The 20,236-nt window shown below is 37.9% G+C and overlaps 2 protein-coding genes and 2 non-coding genes across 4 annotated transcripts in view; all 4 read left to right on the top strand.

The window, feature by feature from the left end:
• The window catches only part of naalad2 (N-acetylated alpha-linked acidic dipeptidase 2), a 182,560-nt gene that overhangs the window by 35,597 nt on the left and 126,727 nt on the right, over nucleotides 1–20,236 (top strand). The window lies entirely within an intron of this gene.
• On the top strand, nucleotides 1,834–11,592 carry tyr (tyrosinase). The gene is made up of 5 exons (XM_062068401.1): nucleotides 1,834–2,670; nucleotides 7,889–8,105; nucleotides 9,932–10,079; nucleotides 11,086–11,267; nucleotides 11,345–11,592. The coding sequence occupies exons 1-5, from the start codon at nucleotides 1,843–1,845 to the stop codon at nucleotides 11,590–11,592; spliced, it is 1,623 nt and encodes a 540-aa protein (XP_061924385.1). The 5' UTR covers nucleotides 1,834–1,842.
• Nucleotides 17,522–17,593, top strand: trnad-guc (transfer RNA aspartic acid (anticodon GUC)). Its single transcript has one exon. It is a non-coding gene; the product is annotated as a tRNA-Asp (tRNA).
• On the top strand, nucleotides 20,067–20,137 carry trnag-gcc (transfer RNA glycine (anticodon GCC)). Its single transcript has one exon. It is a non-coding gene; the product is annotated as a tRNA-Gly (tRNA).

Genomic DNA, 20,236 nt, shown 5'->3' on the forward strand with positions numbered 1-20,236 from the left:
ACAGCTGTTTCTTAAGGAAGGGGGTCGTAAACAGCCATTTCTCAGTCTTTTTCGCCACTCGTGCCAGCTTTTTTGAAACATGTTGCAGGCATCAAATTCCAAATGAGCTAATATTTGCACAAAATAACAAAGTTTCTCAGTGTGAACAGGAAATATCTTGTCTTGGCCGTCTTTTCAATTGAATAGAAGTTGAAAAGGATTTGCAAATCATTGTTTTCGTTTACCATTTACACAACGTGACGACTTCACTGCCTTTGGGTGTTGTACTATTAATACGAGGGTTCCGCCTCTACTTGATGAAGTGGGTGAACTTGCAGAAGTTGCCAGAAGTATTTTGTGTCACACGTCGGTGCCTGAGGTGTGTTGGGGCACAGGTCAGCTGGTCCCGAGACGGAATGAAAGAAAGGATCTGGAATATTATCCCCGGCATGTGATGTTGTAGGAGAACACACACACACACACACACACACACACACACACACACACACACACACACACACACACACACACACACACACACACACACACACACACACACACACACACACACACACACACACACATTCTTGTATTTGTTACCTTCTTGAGAGCTGCGAAAAATGCCTCCCTCTTTAGCACCAGCCTTTCTAGATATATAAAGAAGTGTATTTACAACATTAATAATATATACATACTATGCAAATATAAAAAAAGCTTGTTGTGAAAAATGAGTTAGAATTTCACAAGAAAAAGGTCACAATTTCACAAGAAAAACTTAGAATTTTGGCAGTATTATAATAAAAGTCGTCATTTTACTCAACGCAAGTCAAAATGTTACAAGAAAAACGGAACATTTGTGCAATATTATGATAAAAGTTGGAATTTTACTCAATAACAGTCGCAATTTTACAAGAAAAATCGTACATTTTTAGCAATTTTATGAAAAGAGTCGTAATTTTACTGGACAAAAGTCACAATTTTATAAGAAAGCTTTCAAATTTTGGCCAGGTTATAATAATCATCAGAATTTTACTTGGCAAAATGATGACAAAAGTCATCATTTTACTCCAAAAAATGTCACTATTTTACAAGAACAACAAAAAAATTGGCAATATTGTGATAAAAGTCAGAATTTCATATGACAAATGTCACCATTTTGCATTAAAAAGTAATCATTTTACATAAAAAAGTATTATTTTTACAGGAAAATGTTGCAATATTCCAGAAACAGAAAGAATATGAGAAATTGTTCCCAATTTTACAAGAAAAAGTCGACACATTGTGAGAAAAAGACTGCTTTTAGTTAAAAAAATAAAATAAAATTAATTGTTTTTTAATCTTCATTACTTACGTCAACTTATTACAGTATGTCTCTATATACATATTTATTTTTATTTGTTTTATTAGGGGGGCTCATTTCAATTTCTTACACACACTTGTTATTTCATATGTTGACCAGAGGTTTTCCGCATTGGGACCATGATTTATGTCCTACCTTGTTCACCGGTCCTCATATGGAAGCTACTTTTCCTTCTTCAAGTCTCAAGAAGGGTGGAATACAAGAACACACACACACACACACACACACACACACACACACACACGTCCTTTTTAGATCACGCACTTTGTGGGAGGACGGCCCCTAAACCCGCTCAGTGAGCGGCGGGCAGCAGGAGAGGTCGGTTGGATGCAGAGAGAGAGGAGTGGAAGGTCCATCCATCCATCCATCTTGTTCCGGGCGACGGGTGCAGCAGCCCAAGCAGAGAAGCCCAGACGGGGAGAGCAAGTCAAGACACGGTGGTAAGAAATATTCATGTTGTCAAAGTTCCTGGTAAGATTCCGGGGTCTCGGCAGGTGACCACCATGAGGAGCGCGTTTGTCGCCGGGCTTCTTTGGCAGCTTCTCGCCGCCTCCTTCTGCCAGTTCCCGCGCCCGTGCGCCAACTCGGAGGGCCTGCGGACCAAAGAGTGCTGCCCGGCGTGGGCCGGGGACGGCTCGGCCTGCGGCGCCCTGTCGGGCCGCGGTTTCTGCGCCGACGTGGCGGTGTCGGAGGAGCCCCACGGCCCGCAGTACCCGCACAGCGGGGTGGACGACAGGGAGCGCTGGCCGCTGGCGTTCTACAACCGCACCTGCCGCTGCGCCGGGAACTACGGCGGCGCCGACTGCGGGGAGTGCCGCTACGGCTACTGGGGAGCCAACTGCGCCGAGTACCGGGAGTCGGTGCGCAGGAACATCATGAGCCTGTCGGCGGGCGAGCAGCAGAAGTTCATCTCCTACCTGAACCTGGCCAAGAACACCATCAACCCGGACTACGTCATCGCCACGGCAACCAGGTGGGAGATGGGCGAGAACGGGGAGACCCCCATGTTCTCCGACATCAACTCCTACGACCTGTTCGTGTGGATGCACTACTACGTGTCGCGCGACGCCCTGCTGGGGGGGGCGGGCAACGTCTGGGCCGACATCGACTTCGCCCACGAGTCCGCCGCCTTCCTGCCGTGGCACCGCGTCTTCCTGCTGCACTGGGAGCACCAGATCAGGAAGATGACGGGGGACTTCAACTTCACCCTGCCCTACTGGGACTGGAGGGACGCCGGGACGTGCCAGGTGTGCACCGACCGCTTGATGGGGGGGCGGAGCTCCTTCGACCCCAACCTCATCAGCCCCGCCTCCGTCTTCTCGTCGTGGAAGGCAAGAATGTTTCCTTCGCTTTTTTTTTAACTGGCTCGACCCAAAATCAGAATTGGCGTCAAATTAAATAAGTAAAACAATACTTAAATAATTAATTCAACATTTTAAGAAATAGTTTTATTTGAAATTAAATACATAAATGTTATCAAATGTGTCATTATTTTATTTCATGAAAAGTACATTAGTTTATTACATGGTTTAATTATTTATTTCAATTTGTAATTATTATTATTGATTTCATATATTGATTTTATTTTTATTTCACAATTAGTTCAATATTTAATTACTTATTTATCGCTTAATTACTTTTTCAATGTTTGATCATTTAAGTGTGGATTTTATTTTTTTCATAATTTAATTAATAATTTAATTCATTGTCGATATCATAATTTGATTATTTTATTTTTATTTCACGATTATTTCAATATTCAGTTACTTATTTATCGCTTAATTACTTTTTAAATGTTTAGTTAATCATTTAAGTTTGGATTTTATTTTTTTCATAATTTAATTAATAATTTAATTCATTATTGATTTCATAATTTGATGATTTTATTTTTATTTCAAGATTATTTTAATATTTAGTTATTTATCGCTTAATTACTTTTTCAATATTTAGTTAATCATGTAAGTGTGGATTTTATTTTTTTCATAATTTAATTAATAATTTAATTCATTATTAATTTCATAATTTGATGATTTTATTTTTATTTCACGATTATTTCAATATTTAGTTACTTATTTATTGCTTAATTACTTTTTCAATGTTTAGTTAATCATTCAAGTGTGGATTTTATTTTTTTCATAATTTAATTAATAAATTCATTATTGATTTCATAATTTGATGATTTTATTTTTATTTCACGATTAGTTCAATATTTAATTACTTATTTAACGCTTAATTACTTTTTCAATGTTTAGTTAATCATTTAAGTGTGGATTTTATTTTTTTCATAATTGAATTAATAATTTAATTCATTATTGATTTCATACTTTCATGATTTTATTTTTATTTCACGATTAGTTCAATATTTAGTTACTTATTTATCGCTTAATTACTTTTTCAATGCTTAGTTAATCATTTAAGTGTGGATTTTATTTTTTTCATAATTTAATTAATAATTAAATTCATTATTGATTTCATAATTTGATGATTTTATTTTTATTTCACGGTTATTTCAATATTTAGTTACTTATTTATCGCTTAATTACTTTTTCAATGTTTAGTTAATCATTTAAGTGTGGATTTAATTGTTTTATAATTTAATTAATAATTTAATTCATTATTGATTTCATAATTTGATGATTTTATTTTTATTTCACAATTAGTTCAATATTTAATTACTTATTTATCATGTAGTTACTTTTTCAATGTTTAATTAATCATTTAAGTGTGGGTTTTATTTTTTTCATAATTGAATTAATAATTTAATTCATTATTGATTTCATAATTTGATGATTTTATTTTTATTTCACGATTATTTCAATATTTAGTTACTTATTTATTGCTTAATTACTTTTTCAATGTTTAGTTAATCATTCAAGTGTGGATTTTATTTTTTTCATAATTTAATTAATAAATTCATTATTGATTTCATAATTTGATGATTTTATTTTTATTTCACGATTAGTTCAATATTTAGTTACCTATTTATCGCTTAATTACTTTTTCAATGTTTAGTTAATCATTTAAGTGTGGATTTAATTGTTTTATAATTTAATTAATAATTTAATTCATTATTGATTTCATAATTTGATGATTTTATTTGTATTTCACAATTAGTTCAATATTTAGTTACCTATGTATCGCTTAATTACTTTTTCAATGTTTAGTTAATCATTTAAGTGTGGATTTAATTGTTTTCATAATTTAATTAATAATGTAATTCATTATTGATTTCATAATTTGATGATTTTATTTTTATTTCACAATTAGTTCAATATTTAATTACTTATTTATCGTGTAATTACTTTTTCAATGTTTAGTTAATCATTTAAGTGTGGATTAAATTTTTTTCATAATTTAATTAATAATTAAATTCATTATTGATTTCATAATTTGATGATTTTATTTTTATTTCACAATTAGTTCAATATTTTATTAATTATTTATCGTGTAATTACTTTTTAAATGTTTAGTTAATCATTTAAGTGTGGATTTTATTTTTTTCATAATTTAATTAATAATTTAATTCATTATTGATTTCATAATTTGATGATTTTATTTTTATTTCACAATTAGTTCAATATTTAATTACTTATTTATCGTGTAGTTACTTTTTCAATGTTTAATTAATCATTTAAGTGTGGATTTTATTTTTTTCATAATTTAATTAATAATTTAATTCATTATTGATTTCATAATTTGATGATTTTATTTTTATTTCACAATTAGTTCAATATTTAATTACTTATTTATCGTTTAATTACTTTTTCAATGTTGAATTAACCATTTAAGTGTGGATTTTATTTTTTTCACAATTTAATTAATAAATTAATTATTGATTTCATAATTTGATGATTTTTTTTCACAATTAGTTCAATATTTAATTACTTATTTATCGTTTAATTACTTTTTCAATGTTTAATTAATCATTTAAGTGTGGATTTTATTTTTTTCATAATTTAATTAAATTATGAAATAATTTAGGGGCGGTATAGCTCGGTTGGTAGAGTGGCCGTGCCATCAACCTGAGGGTTGCAGGTTCGATTCCCACTTCCGCCATCCTAGTCACTGCCGTTGTGTCCTTGGGCAAGACACTTTACCCACCTGCTCTCAGTGCCACCCACACTGGTTTAAATGTAACTTAGATATTGGGTTTTCACTATGTAAAGCGCTTTGAGTCACTAGAGAAAAGCGCTATATAAATATAATTCACTTCACTTCACTTAATTAATAATTTAATTCATTATTGATTTTATTATTTAATTATTTCATGATGTAATTAATTATTTAATCGTTAAATTACTTGTTCAATACTGTATTAATAATTTAATTATGGGATTTATTATTTCATGTTTTAATTAATTATTTCAAGATTTAATTAATTATTTTATGATTTAATTGATAATTTAATTTATTATTATTGATTCCATGATTAATGTTCTCCCCATTGTTGAAAATGAATCAGAATTATACAATCCACATTTCTTACCTGATTTGAAAGTGTTCCACCATCCACACACTCCACTCACCCTGGACAATCAAACTACCATTATTCAAGTAAAAAAAAAAAATTCCAGGAATTCCCGGTTTTCCAAAGCCCTATTTTCATCTCTTCCTGGAAAGTTTTCACAGTCCATATTTTTGAACCGTTTTTGACCATTCCACTTTCAAAACATTACCTCATAGTTTGGACAACAATTTTTTATTTTTTTTTTTTTTTTCCCAGTTTTCCCGAAATTCCAGGAATACCAAAATACCCATTCTCAATTCAAACTTTTACTACGTCAACATTTTTCAACTGATTCCAAAAATTGCAACACCAACCCATTTATTTATTTTAGGAAAATTGTGTTAGTATCAATATTTTAAAAATTTCCCGGTTGTCCTGAAATCCTCAAATTTCCAGGAAATTCCCATTCAAAAGAACGGACTTATTCATTTTGCGCCATTTTTAGACCTGATTGCAACCTTTCAACCATCCACCCACACTACTCTTCCCATAAATCGAACGCAAAACGTGTTTTTCCCTTTCCCAAAATTCCCGGTTTTCCCGGAATTTTCTCCCCATTGAAAATGAATAAGCATTATACAATCTATTTCTTATCCGATTTAAAAGCGTTCCAACATCCACACACTCCACTCACCCTGGACAATCAAACTACCATTTCCAAGATAAAACAAAAAATCCAGGAATTTCCAGTTTTCCAAATCCCTATTTTCACCTTTTCCTGGAAAGTTTCCACAGTCTTCGTTTTTCAACCGTTTTTTGCCATTCCACCTTCGAAACATTCCTCTTAGTTTGGACAACAAATGTTCCTATTTTTTTGTACAAACTCCCAGGTTTTATACAAAAAATTCCAGGAATTAAAAAAAAACCATTCTCAATTGAAACTGTTGCTACGTCAACATTTTTCAACCGATTCCAAAAATGCCAACACCAACCCATTTATATCCTTTAGGACAATTGTGCTAGTATCAATATTTTCAAAAATTCCTGGTTTTGCCGAAATCCCCAAATTTCCAGGAAATTCCCATTCAAATAAATGGACATATTCATTTTGCGCCATTTTTAAACCCGATTTCGACCTTTCAACCATCCACCCACACTACTGAGCATTTTTCAAGTTTAAAAAAATTCCAGGAATTCACGATTTCCCAAAGCCCTATTTTCACCTCTTCCTGGAAAGATTTCGCAATCTTCATTCGTTTTTGGCCATTCCACCTTCGAAACATTCCTCTTAGTTTGGACAACAAACACTCAATTTTTTTTGTACAAATTCCCAGTTTTTATACAAAAAATTCCAGGAATTCACGATTTCCCAAAGCCCTATTTTCACCTCTTCCTGGAAAGATTTCACAATCTTCATTCGTTTTTGGCCATTCCACCTTCGAAACATTCCTCTTAGTTTGGACAACAAACGCTCCATTTTTTTTGTACAAATTCCCAGTTTTTATACAAAAAATTCCAGGAATTCACGATTTCCCAAAGCCCTATTTTCACCTCTTCCTGGAAAGATTTCACAATCTTCATTCGTTTTTGGCCATTCCACCTTCGAAACATTCCTCTTAGTTTGGACAACAAATGCTCCATTTTTTTTGTACAAATTCCCGGTTTTTATACCAAAAATTCCAGGAATTCAAAAATACCCATTCTCAATTCAAACTGTTGCTACGTCAACCGATTCCAAAAATGCCAACACCAGCCCATTCATATATTTTAGGACAATTGTGCTAGTATTGATTTTTTTTTTTAATCCCAGTTTTCCCGAAATCCCCAAATTTCCAGGAAATTCCCATTCAAATAAATGGACATATTCATTTTGCGGTAATTTTAAACCTGATTCCAACCTTTCAACCATCCACCCACACTACTCTTCCCATATATCAAACGCAACTCATGTTTTCCCTTTCCCAAAATTCCCAGTTTTCCCAGAATTTTCTCCCCATTGACAATGAATAAGTATTATTATTTCATTAATTTATAATTTAATAATTATATATATATATATATATATAAATTCATCACCCTGGTGTATTTTGGTGCACCTGTAGGTCATCTGCACTCAGCCGCAGGAATACAACAGGCGGGAGATGTTGTGCAATGCCACCGGGGAGGGGCCGCTGTTGCGTAACCCTGGCAACCACGACACCAGACGCGTGCAGCGACTCCCGACGTCCGCCGACGTGGACTTCACCGTGGGCCTCCCCCAGTACGAGACCGGCACCATGGACCGATTCGCCAACATGAGCTTCAGGAACGTCCTTGAGGGTACGAAACGCTACACACACACACACACACACACACACACACACACCCACACACACGTGTTTATACACTTGTACACACACATCCCTAACACTGAATGTGAACGTGATGCAACCAGCTGCCAGTTCAGCGGCGCCATTTCTACATGCAGCTACAAATGTAAAACACAAGGAAAAAATACATATATCGTGAATTATCGTGTATTATTGATGGATTTGTCTTCGCTAATGACCACAATGTTTTGTGTTCAAATCATTTTCAGCTCAGTCAGTGAGCCAACTCCTCCAAAAGATGGCGCCATAGCACAAACAATAAAACACCTTTTTAGTGTCTTTGTTTTTTTGTTTTTTTTATCTATTTGCATTATGTCCGTCAGCAAAGAAAAATGCATAATTTATAAGCCGCAGAGTTCAAAGTGTAGGAAGAAAAATAGCGGTTTATAATCCGGAATTTACAGTAACTGAATTATTTGTGTTTGAATTTTGTGACCTGAATTTCTTTTTTTTATTTATTATTATTATCTTAATTATTATTTAGTTGAAAAATAGAAAAATAGTTAGTAAAATTAGTACCCCAAAAAGGGACAAGCGGTAGAAAATGGATGGATGGATGGAATTTTTATTTTTATTATTATCTTAACTATTAATTACTTGAAAAATTGTTAGCGAAATCAGTATGTTTAAAAACGCACTTATTAAAATCTAATGTTTTACATTTTAATGTGTAATAAAATTCATTGCAGAAAAATGTGTTGCTTCAAAACTCAAATTACGACTGAAGCAATGGATCGTGTCTCAGAAGCAGCCAATGAGGTGTCCAGTTTGAAGTCACGTGACTTGCACGACATTTTTTTTTTACACTTCATTTTTATACTTTTATTTTTTTTACTCAGAAGTTTCACACAATGAATAATACCAAAGTGAGTTTTTAAACACACAAATGTTGCTCGCAAATTGTAATTCAAAGAAACTCTCGCCATCATTTTAGATCCAGTTCACAAAATTCAAATGCATAAAATTAAGTGACATCAAATTCCATCTTCTTCCACTTATCCGGAGTCTGGTCGCGGGGGCAGCAGCCTAAGTAGAACCTACATTTGATGTCCATAATAAAAAAGCTGTCATAGTAAAGACCGGGGTTGTACGGTACTAATGAATCAAAAACGGTCCTATACTCTGTTTGACGTCGTGACATTGCCGGTTATACGAGCAGGGAAGCATGTTCGGCAGCGCACGCACACAGAGTACTTACAAGCAGACACAGTGTGTAGACAGAAAAGGGACAAAGGTGAAGTTATAACACTGAAACACCCTCAGGAAGAGGTGCTAACATCCATCCGCAGTGTTTTAGCTACTTCTAAGTCACTAATCCTTGTCTCCATGGTGACAAATAAAGTAAGTTTGTTACAAGTATCATTATCACTGGAGGACGAGGAATAGCTAAACATGCTTCACGACACACCGTAGGAGGATACAATAGCTCACCGGCGTCCCAATGTAAACAAACGCCATGGGTGGATCTACACCTGACATCCACTGTAATGATACCAAGTACAATAGCGTATCTAGTCGATACTACTACGATTACATCGATATTTTTTACTTACTACTAAAAGACAAGTTGTCTAGTACGTTCACTATTTTATTTAAGGACTAAATTACAATAACAAACATATGTTTCATGTACCCTAAGATTTTTGGTTCAAATAAAGACAATAATTACATTTTTTGTGGTCCCCTTTATTTAGAAAAGTATCGAAAAGTAGCAAAATCTTGGAATGGGGACAACCCTAGTACAGACACAAATTGACCTCCATGGCGCCTCTCCAGGTTTTGCCAGTCCTGAAAGCGGCATGGCGGTCCAGGGTCAGAGCACCATGCACAACGCCCTGCACGTCTTCATGAACGGCACCATGTCGTCCGTGGAAGGGTCCGCCAACGACCCCGTCTTCCTCCTGCACCACGCCTTCATAGACAGGTGAGCACCACACCCACAAAGTCCTGGCTTGCCGTGATTGTCAGGTTCGAACGCCGAACTATCTATTAAACAAGACAAGAAGCAAGGAATCAAACAGAGACAGGATTCAATTTAGCTCATGAGGAGAGCGCGTCGACCTGCACCCTGGTGCAGTGTCGCCCCGCCGCTCTGAGGAACAAGTTCCACGCATCCTCGTTTATTTGGGCATTCCCTGATTACATAGCTGCTTCTAAGGGGAGGGGGTCATAAACAGCTGCTGCATAAACAGTTCAAAGAAAATGTGCTTGGAGCGGTGTCAGGTTTGCCCCCTATCTCCTCATAGATTTCGGGTCTTGCTAAGGTCCTTCCTGTGGCTGTTGTTGCGTCGACCATGCTCTTCCTCCCAGGGAATTTAAGCCACTGGTCAATCCCAAGTTCTTTCGATGACATATATGCTGAGTAAGAAGGACCATCAAGACAGAATAGGAATATTATCAAGTTTTACTGAAGCTTCAGGAGAACAGCCTAGACCAATACATTCATACCGACTTCTCAAGTTGTTCTAACATTCAAACGGAAAAAAACTACTCTTTGAAAAGGAAAGCAGAAAGGAATGCCTCTCCCTTTCCCAACACTGATAAGGAAGGAGGGGGGTGTATTTTCTTCACATTCCAATGTCTAAAACACTAAACAGACCTATGTAGACAAAGAGAAACTGGTATACAGAATGGAAAAGTACTAGCTGCTCTAAACATGGCTATGAATAAAGAAAGAACTCTTAAACACATATGCATTCTCCACACTGTCCAAGATCTGAGAAACCGACACCTCTACGGCGCATTCCATCGCACACAGTGGAGGTTTACAAGCTGTCCGCCTTTTGCTTGATAAGCTCAAAGACGGCTTTGTAAGCACCGGTGGATCGTAACCACAGACCTGCAGGGGCAACCTGAACTCAAAGCAAACAAGTTGTCTGATAACTTGTGTACAATCATTCTGACGGTGACTTCGGTCTTGCCTCGTCCAGCATCTTCGAGCGCTGGCTCAGGACCCACCAGCCCACGCGGACCGTCTACCCGCTGGCCAACGCCCCCATCGGCCACAACGACGGCTACTACATGGTGCCCTTCCTGCCTCTGTACCGAAACGGAGACTACTTCCTGTCCAACAAGGCCATGGGATACGAGTACGCGTACCTGCTGGACCCGGGTCAGGGCACACACACACACACGAGCGTGGTTTTGCTAGTCGCTCGCCGGCGGTGACGTCATCCTGTCTGTCCACAGGTCAGAGGTTTGTGCAGGAGGTCCTGAACCCTTACCTGGAGCAGGCCCAGCAGATCTGGCAGTGGCTCCTGGGAGCCGGCATCCTGGGGGCGCTGGTCAGCGCCGCGCTGGCGGTCCTGGCCGTCGTCGCCAGGAGACGGTGGAGGCGGAACCGGAGGCGGAAGAGGGGGTCCATTTTTGGGGAGCGGCAGCCGCTCCTACAGAGCAGCTCTGAGGAAGGCTCTGCGTCTTATCACACCACTCTGTGACACACACACACACACACACACACACACACACACACACACACACGCACACACACACTAGGCACTGAAGAACTGTGGGACATTTTCCTGGATGGAATGCTAACAATGCTAACAGGACGCGCAATGCCAACAACACGGCCCTAAGTCGTAGCTGCGACTGTCTTTAAGACCCGCCTCGTCAATAACACACCTCTACATCGGTGAGCCTTCGGTGTGAGCGGTGTCACAAGGCGAGACGCTGTCGTACCGATGCGCCACTTAATGCTAACAATGCTAACAGGACGCGCAATGCCAACAACACGGCCCTAAGTCGTAGCTGCGACTGTCTTTAAGACCCGCCTCGTCAATAACACACCTCTACATCGGTGAGCCTTCGGTGTGAGCGGTGTCACAAGGTGAGACGCTGTCGTACCGATGCGCCACTTAATGCTAACAATGCTAACTGGACGCGCAATGCTAACAACACGGCGCTAAGTCGTAGCCGCGACTGTCTTTAAGACCTGCCTGGTCAATAACACACCCCCACAGAGGACTCTTAAAGTTAAAGTACCACACTAGGTGTGGTGAAATTTGTCCTCTGCATTTGACCCATCACCCTTGTTCCACCCCCTGGGAAGTGAGGGGAGCAGTGAGCAGCAGCGGTGGCTGCGCCCAGGAATCATTTTTCGGGATTCAACCCCCAATTCCAACCCTTGATGCTGAGTGCCAAGCAGGGAGGTAAAGGCTCCCATTTTTATAGTCTTTGGTATGACTCGGCCGGGGGTTTGAACTCACGACCTACCCATCTCAGGGCGGACACTCTAACCACTAGGCCACTGAGTATGACTCTAGTTATGTTTAAAAACTTGTGTGGAATGTTGTAGACAGCCTTCTTTTATGCCCTTACTATGAAAATATTTGATTTATTAATAATCGTCCTAATTGGTGGACAATCAATTACCACGGTCAGGCCTGGAACCAATTAGCCGTGACGAACGAGGAATGACTGTACACCAAAATTGGCACATTAGCATAGTAGTAAAAAAACCAAAACAATAATTATTTTTGGGTTTTCGACAAACCACAGATTTGGCCCATGAAGAATGATCTGGGTCAGGGGTGGGCAACTATTTTTTACCGGGGGCCGCATGAGCAACCCGAGCATTGCTGGAGGGCCACATCGACAATATCTCAATTCAATTTTGCTCAATATTATTTTTGATATACCGTAAGATAAAAAAATAACAATAATAATAATAACTTCATTTAACCTAACTTAATTTTATACAAAAGCAGATTGCTTTTGATGAATTTATTTAAAGTCTTCATCCTTTGAAATGGTCTGAGATGGTCTCAACCCGCCTCGTTACAGTGCGTCGGGAGAGTGACACGTTCTCAAATGCGCCCCTCTTCTCCGGGCATATTAGCGCAACAGATTCCAATTAGCACTCCTTAATAAACTCTTCGTCAGAAAACGCCTTACTTTTTCTGGCCATTTTGTGAGAAATGACGAAACATGTCAAGTGTATCTCTGGGGGTGTGAAATATGGCAAAAAGTCCTTGTTGGGTTTGCAGTTTTACCATCAACGCATCAGCCTCCCTTGCGCGCTCTCCATCAGACACATTCTGGTATTTTTCCTGGTGCTTCGTCGTGTAGTGGCGATTCAAATGATATTCTTTAAACACAGCAACGTGTGTACCACAAATTAAGCACACGGCTTTACCTTTAATTTCTGTAAAGAAGTACTTGGCAGTCCATGTCTTGTTGAAAACACGCCATTCCTCATCAACTTTTCTCTTTTTAGCGTGAGCTGACATCTCGGGTGTAACCGGGCATCACTTTCTAGAACTCGAGGGCCCGTTCAGGAAAATGTCCCTCGTGTTTTCAACCCTCGCCAGGAAAGGGTCCGAACCCGTCGTGCCGAATGACTTCCGTGAAGCTCCACGGAAGTTCTAGAAGTGAGACCGCTGACCTCGGATGACACGTACTCTCTCATAATGATCACGCCACAAATGTGGATTTCAACGGAATTTTACCGTAAAAAAAATAACAGTGGCAGGCACGAGACATTGATACAACGTTGATTATACGTACACGTCCTTTAAAACTGGCATTGAAACAACGTTGCAAAATAGTTGTGTTTGTAAATTGAGACAACGTTGGTGTGTAACGTTGGATCCACCTTGTTGGTTGGGACAATTTGTTTATTTTATGCTATCCAAATGAAATCAAATGTAGACTATATAACAAAGTATGCTGACCTTGAATGGCACATTGTCACAGTATTGTCACGGCAAGACACGACACGTCACGTCACGTTCGAAAACTGTTTGTCCTCCAATGCTAACACCTGAACCAAATTTATGGAGGCTACCATGGTAACCGCACCATAGCAACTAGGGGTGTGGGAAAAAATCGATTCGAATTCGAATCGCGATTCTGACGTTGTGAGATTCAGAATCGATTCTCATTTTTAAAAAATCGAAAATTTTTTTGATTTTTTTTTTTTTGATTTTTTTTTTTTTTTTAATTAATCACAGCAATCCGATTCCAAAACCAAACTCGACCCAGCAACACAGAGCCATTGAGAGGAGACACAAACACGACACAGAGCAAACCAAAAGTAGTGAAACAAAAATGAATATTATCAACAACAGTATCAATATTAGTTACAATTTCAACATAGCAGTGATTAAAAATCCCTCATTGACATTATCATTAGACATTTAGTTTATGAGATGCGATGCAAGTGTAAGCCACTGTGACACTATTGTTCTTTTTTTTTATTTATTTTTTGTATTAATGTTTGTAATGATAATATCAATGAGGGATTTTTAATCACTGCTATGTTGAAATTGTTACTAATATTGATACTGTTGTTGATAATGTTCATTTTTGTCTCACTACTTTTAGATTGTTCTGTGTCATGTTTGTGTCTCCTCAATTGCTCTGTTTATTGCTATTCTGAATGTTGATGGGTCGGGTTTTGTTTTGAAATTGTATTGCATTATTATGGTATTGTTGTGTATTGTTTTCATTTAAAAAAAATAAATAAAAATAAATTTAAAAAATTTAAAAAAATAAATACATCGTTTTTGAATCGAGAATCGTGTTGAATTGAAAAAAAATCGATTCTGAATCTAATCGTGACCCCAAGAATCGATTTTGAATCGAATCGTGGGACACCCAAAGATTCCCAGCCCTAATAGCAAGAGTCCCCTCCCTGTCAACACTTCCTGGTTCTTAACAGGAAGTGGACGGAGCAATCTGCCGCAAAGGAAATTCATCATGCTGAACCCAACAATCAGAGAAAATAAAAAATAAAAACAATATAAACAAATAAGGAAATTTGGCTCCAACAATAAGCATGTTGTTTCAACGTTGTATTTGTGTTGTAGAATATCGGTTAGGAAACGGCCAACATTTCAACGGTCAAATCGACGTCACAACCTGACATTGAATAAACATTGTCAAAAAGTATGTTGTTTCAACGTTGTATTTGTGTTGTAGAATATTGGTTGGGAAATGACCAAAATTCACCAGTCAAATCAACGTCAGAAACTGACATTGATTAAACGTCAAAAAGCATGTTGTTTCAAGGTTGTATTTGTGTTATTAAATATCGGTTAGGAAACGACCAACATTTCAATGGTCAAATCAACGTCAGAACCCAACATTGATTAGACGTCGTCAAAAAGCATGTTGTTTCAACGTTGTATTTGTGTTGTAGAATATTGGTTGGGAAATGACCAAATTTCAATGGTCAATCAACGTCAGAACCCAACATTGATTAAACGTCGTTAAAAGGCATGTTGTTTCAACGTTGTATTTGTGTTGTAGAATATTAGTTGGGAAAAGACCAAAATTCAATGGTCAAATCAACGTCAGAAACCGACATTGATTAAACGTCAAAAGCCATGTTGTTCCAACGTATTTGTGTTATTGAATATCGGTTAGGAAACGACCAACATTTCAATGGTCAAGTCAACATCACAACCTGACATTGAATAAACATTGTCAAAAAGTAGGTTGTTTCAACGTATTTGTGTTATTGAATATCGGTTAGGAAACGACCAACATTTCAATGGTCAAATCAACGTCAGAACCCAACATTGATTAGACGTCGTCAAAAAGCATGTTGTTTCAACGTTGTATTTGTGTTGTTGAATATTGGTTGGGAAATAACCAAAATTCAACAGTCAAATCAACGTCAGAAACCGACATTGATTAAACGTCAAAAAGCATGTTGTTTCAACGTTGTATTTGTGTTATTAAATATCGGTTAGGAAACGACCAACATTTCAATGGTCAAATCAACGTCAGAACCCAACATTGATTAGACGTCGTCAAAAAGCATGTTGTTTCAACGTTGTATTTCTGTTGTAGAATATTGGTTGTGAAATAACCAAAATTCAATGACCGAATCAACATCAGAAACCTGACATTGATTAAATGTCATCATTAGCATGTTGTTTTAACGTTGTATTTGTGTTATTGAATATCGGTTAGGAAACGGCCAACATTTCAATGGTCAAATCAACGTCAGAAGCCAACATTGATTAAACGTTGTCTTAAAGCATGTTGTTTCAATGTTGTATTTGTGTTGTAGAATATCAGTTGGGAAACGACCAACATTTCAATGGTCAAATCAACATCAGAAGCCAACATTGATTAAACGTTGTCAAAAAGCATGTTGTTTCAACATTATGTTTAAGTTGCTCCACCTAATTCAACAAGTTCTCAACGTAGTTTCAATGTCTTGTGCCTGCTGTAGTACCGTCTCTCAATATGTGAAAACTACTGTAGATTGTGTAGTTTTTAAAATCACATTATATTTAACAGTGTATATAATTTATTATGCAGACCGAAAGTCCGACACTGGTGCTAAAGTATCCGAACAATGCTTGCGATCTTTCTCTCACTCTCGAGCGTGAGTTGCTGCATTAAAATCTGTTCCGATGCAAATTCAGTTTCCTGTGATCTGTTTCTACACCCATTGTGTATCATCGCTCCCTTCAAGGTAGCCACAACCACAGTACACGTATTTGAGGTATTAGCCAACATGCGAGGGACTCAAACTGTGGTGCGTATACTACTGGTGGTACGCCAAAGAATTCGAGTAAAATTGCTCTACATTCAAACACAGTGTTACTGTTCAAACAGTGTGTAGTGTTACAATGGGAAAAAGTATGAAATATACCTATGCCTTGTTTTCATGAATACTTGGGCCTACTACTCTACTGTCTTTCAAAGTTGGTCATCATGGCGGTACTCGGAGAGCCAAGTGTTTTCTGATCAAAACAGATCAGAAGGTCTCTTGTCGAATTCACAAGAGAGCAGAGTCCGTGTAGAGTCCTGGAAAGGTCTTTATTTTTTATTTTTTTTAATGATTACACATCATCATACTCACAGATTTTTGATTTTGCCAAGTTCTGACCTGCTTTTTGGTCCGAATGAAACGTTGCAGATGTAGTACAGCACACTGGCCACCGGGTGTCAGTGTCGTCACGTTTATGGATATTGAGCCGCCACAGGAAGTAGAGAAAAAGATAACAACTCGGAACTCGACGGTAATACGACTCTAACAAGATTAATAAAGGAATGTGTTAAATTAATACGTATTGATATTGAAGAAAACAAAAACCTTTGTATCGGCCGGGAATCAAATGTTGCTGGTTTGTCACTGCCAGATTTATGTGGCTACTCGATCCGTTTGCGCATGCGTGAAAAGTCCACTTCTTGAGGCAGTTTTTTTCCACAGAAAGGGTATTTTATTGGGGTTTTTTTAACTACAGATATTCTCAGCAAAGTCGTCGGAACACGCAACTATTGGGGCAGTTCGCCACGAGATTGAAGATTTACATCAGTCACGCAGACAACATTCACGTAAGTATAACACGCCCACTACATATTTAATCATATAGTCTTTAACTACGTCTGGCGATATCGGCCTCCTCGTTAGTATAGTGGTGAGTATCCCCGCCTGTCACGCGGGAGACCGGGGTTCAATTCCCCGACGGGGAGTAATTTTTTTGCAAACTTTTTGATAATAAATAATTTTACAAATAATTCCACAAAAATAAAATATCAAATATTTGCCTCTGAATATGTTTTTCTTTGTTGTTCTCAAGCCGATGCGCCTTCATTGCTACACACTTTTTTTTTTTTTTTTTACAAATTTGTGTCATGTTTCTCCCCGACGGGGAGTTTTTTTTTTGCAAACTTTTTGATAATAAATAATTTTACAGATAATTCCACAAAAATAAAATATCAAATATTTGCCTCTGAATATGTTTTTCTTTGTTGTTCTCAAGCCGATGCGCCTTCATTGCCACGCACTTTTTTTTTTTTTCACAAATTTGTGTCATGTTTCTCCCCGACGGGGAGTTTTTTTTTTGCAAACTTCTTGATAATAAATAATTTTACAGATAATTCCACAAAAATAAAATATCAAACATTTGCCTCTGAATATGTTTTTCTTTGTTGTTCTCAAGCCGATGCGTCTTGATTGCCACACACTTTTTTTTTTTTTTTTTTTTTTTACAAATTTGTGTCATGTTTCTCCTCCACCGGTGTTCAATTCCCCGACGGGGAGTTCGTTTTTTTGCAGACATTTCAACATCGAAATTTCACATATTGAACACTTGATCATTTCAGTTACGATTCACATTATGAGATAAATAAGATTATATCACTTGTCAATAAGTTTTTCAAATGATTTATTCTTCACTAGGTAAACACTCTAAGGTTCAAACGTTTCTTAAACTGCATCATATTAAAAAAAAATGGTTATACTTGTATAGCTGTCAGGTTCAAAACACCAAACTATCTATTAAACGAGACAAGAAGCAAGGAATCAGGCAGAGACAGAGTTCAATTTTGCTCATGAGGAGAAACGTATTGGGCTCCACACTCAGTTACAGTCTCCCACTACGCTCTGAGGGGCAGTCCCACGCGCTCCTCTATTTATTCGGGGAGTTCCCTAGTTAACATCACTGAGGCAGCCTCTAGGGGGAAGGGGACACATATTACGCAAGCAGCCCCAGTATCACAATATGGGATTATTCAGATGTGCCTGAGCTCGAGATTTCGCCCTGTCTCTGCTTTGTCTGCGTGTTGTCGTCTTATCTTTGTTGAGGTACTTTGAAGTCCGTAGCGGGCTGGGAAGACGGAAACTGCTGCTGCGAGCCAACTTGCAGTGGAAGATAACAAGTTGTGTGCCTTTTGCACGGATAGAAAATTACAACTTGAGCACAATAGATAATAACTATAGCAACGGCCTTTAAGCATAAGAGTTGTGTGATAACTTATACGTACTTATTCTAATAATAGCGCTTTTCTACCTTCAAGGTACTCAAAGAGCTTTGACACTATTTCCACATTCACCCATTCACATTCACACAGGAGCAAGGGGGAAGTGTCTTGCTCAAGGACACAACGGACGTGATATTAGTACATTGTTTATTAAACCGTTCCATAATTTAATTACAAATACTAATACCGTATTTCCTTGAATAGCCGCCGGGGCGCTAATTAATTTAAAACCTCTTCTCACTCCTGCGTTTACCAAAAGCATGCGGTATTGGCAAGCATGCGCTAATTATTTTAAAACCTCTTCTCACTCCGGCGCTTACCTTATCATGAAAAGCACATTTAATTAAAAAAAACGTTATTATGGTCTTACCTTTAGGTATAAATGAGTCCATGCGCAGCTCCTATAGAGGTCTTCCTTATCTTTCTTCAGTTTTCATGAAATGCTGTTAGTATATTAAACAAATACTAATAAAAATACATTTTTTACAAACAGGAAGTTGCAGGAATGTACACATGATCCCCTGCTTACATCTCATTGTGCAACATGGGGATGTTTTAATGGGAACTAAATGCAATGTCTGAAAGGGGTACAAACTATTTCCAAAGCAGGACCTCCACCCAGACAAACAATACAAGTACACAGTTCATGAAAAACAATATTTTTTGTTATTGTCGTTGTAAGTGGGCCTATACACTTATATTAGACATGGAAATGACTGCTGTCATTTGATTATAATAATAAGGGAATGTTGTCTGTCTATCTGTGTTGGCCCTAGCTGCGATGAGGTGGGGACTTGTCCAGGGTGTACCCTGCCTTCCGCCCGAATGCAGCTGAGATAGGCTCCAGCGACCCCGAAAGGGACAAGCGGTAGAAAATGGATGGATGGATGGAGATGTAACTTGTTATTTAGTCAGGTTTGGGACAGGTGTGCTGCTGGTGTAGCCACAGTGTGCACGTCTGATGTTGCTCACGTGGGCTCCACTCAATGCTCAGGGACTTTTTGCGTTGGCTCACACACATGAACAATTAGAGGGAACGTTGGTGTCAGTCAACTTGCATGAATGAACGTCACACATGGTTACATTTGCACACTTCAATTGTTGTGAAAAGGAGCAGGAAGAAGCACATCTTACGGTTTATCCTACTGGTTAAATTTTAAGCAGGATTGACATCCGTCAACAGGCATTGGTGGTTCAGTGGTAGAATTCTCGCCTGCCACGCGGGAGGCCCGGGTTCGATTCCCGGCCAATGCAACATCCTTTTTTTTTTTTGTTGGTCTAACTTGGTGAAAAAGCCTGCAAGAACTTCATGAAAGCAAACAGCAGTCCGTTTTAATGCATTATCATTTTAAC

Source organism: Entelurus aequoreus, linkage group LG13 (assembly GCF_033978785.1).
Source record: "Entelurus aequoreus isolate RoL-2023_Sb linkage group LG13, RoL_Eaeq_v1.1, whole genome shotgun sequence".
Taxonomy (NCBI): Eukaryota; Metazoa; Chordata; class Actinopteri; order Syngnathiformes; family Syngnathidae; genus Entelurus; species Entelurus aequoreus.

What these genes read in the sequence shown, in the direction of transcription:
- tyr (XM_062068401.1), top strand. Translation starts at nt 1,843, where the DNA reads ATGAGGAGCGCGTTTGTCGCCGGGCTTCTTTGGCAGCTTCTCGCCGCC. An exon ending in CCGTCTTCTCGTCGTGGAAG is followed by an intron (nt 2,671 to 7,888) that starts GCAAGAATGTTT and finishes GTGCACCTGTAG; the next exon opens with GTCATCTGCACTCAGCCGCA. An exon ending in CTTCAGGAACGTCCTTGAGG is followed by an intron (nt 8,106 to 9,931) that starts GTACGAAACGCT and finishes GCGCCTCTCCAG; the next exon opens with GTTTTGCCAGTCCTGAAAGC.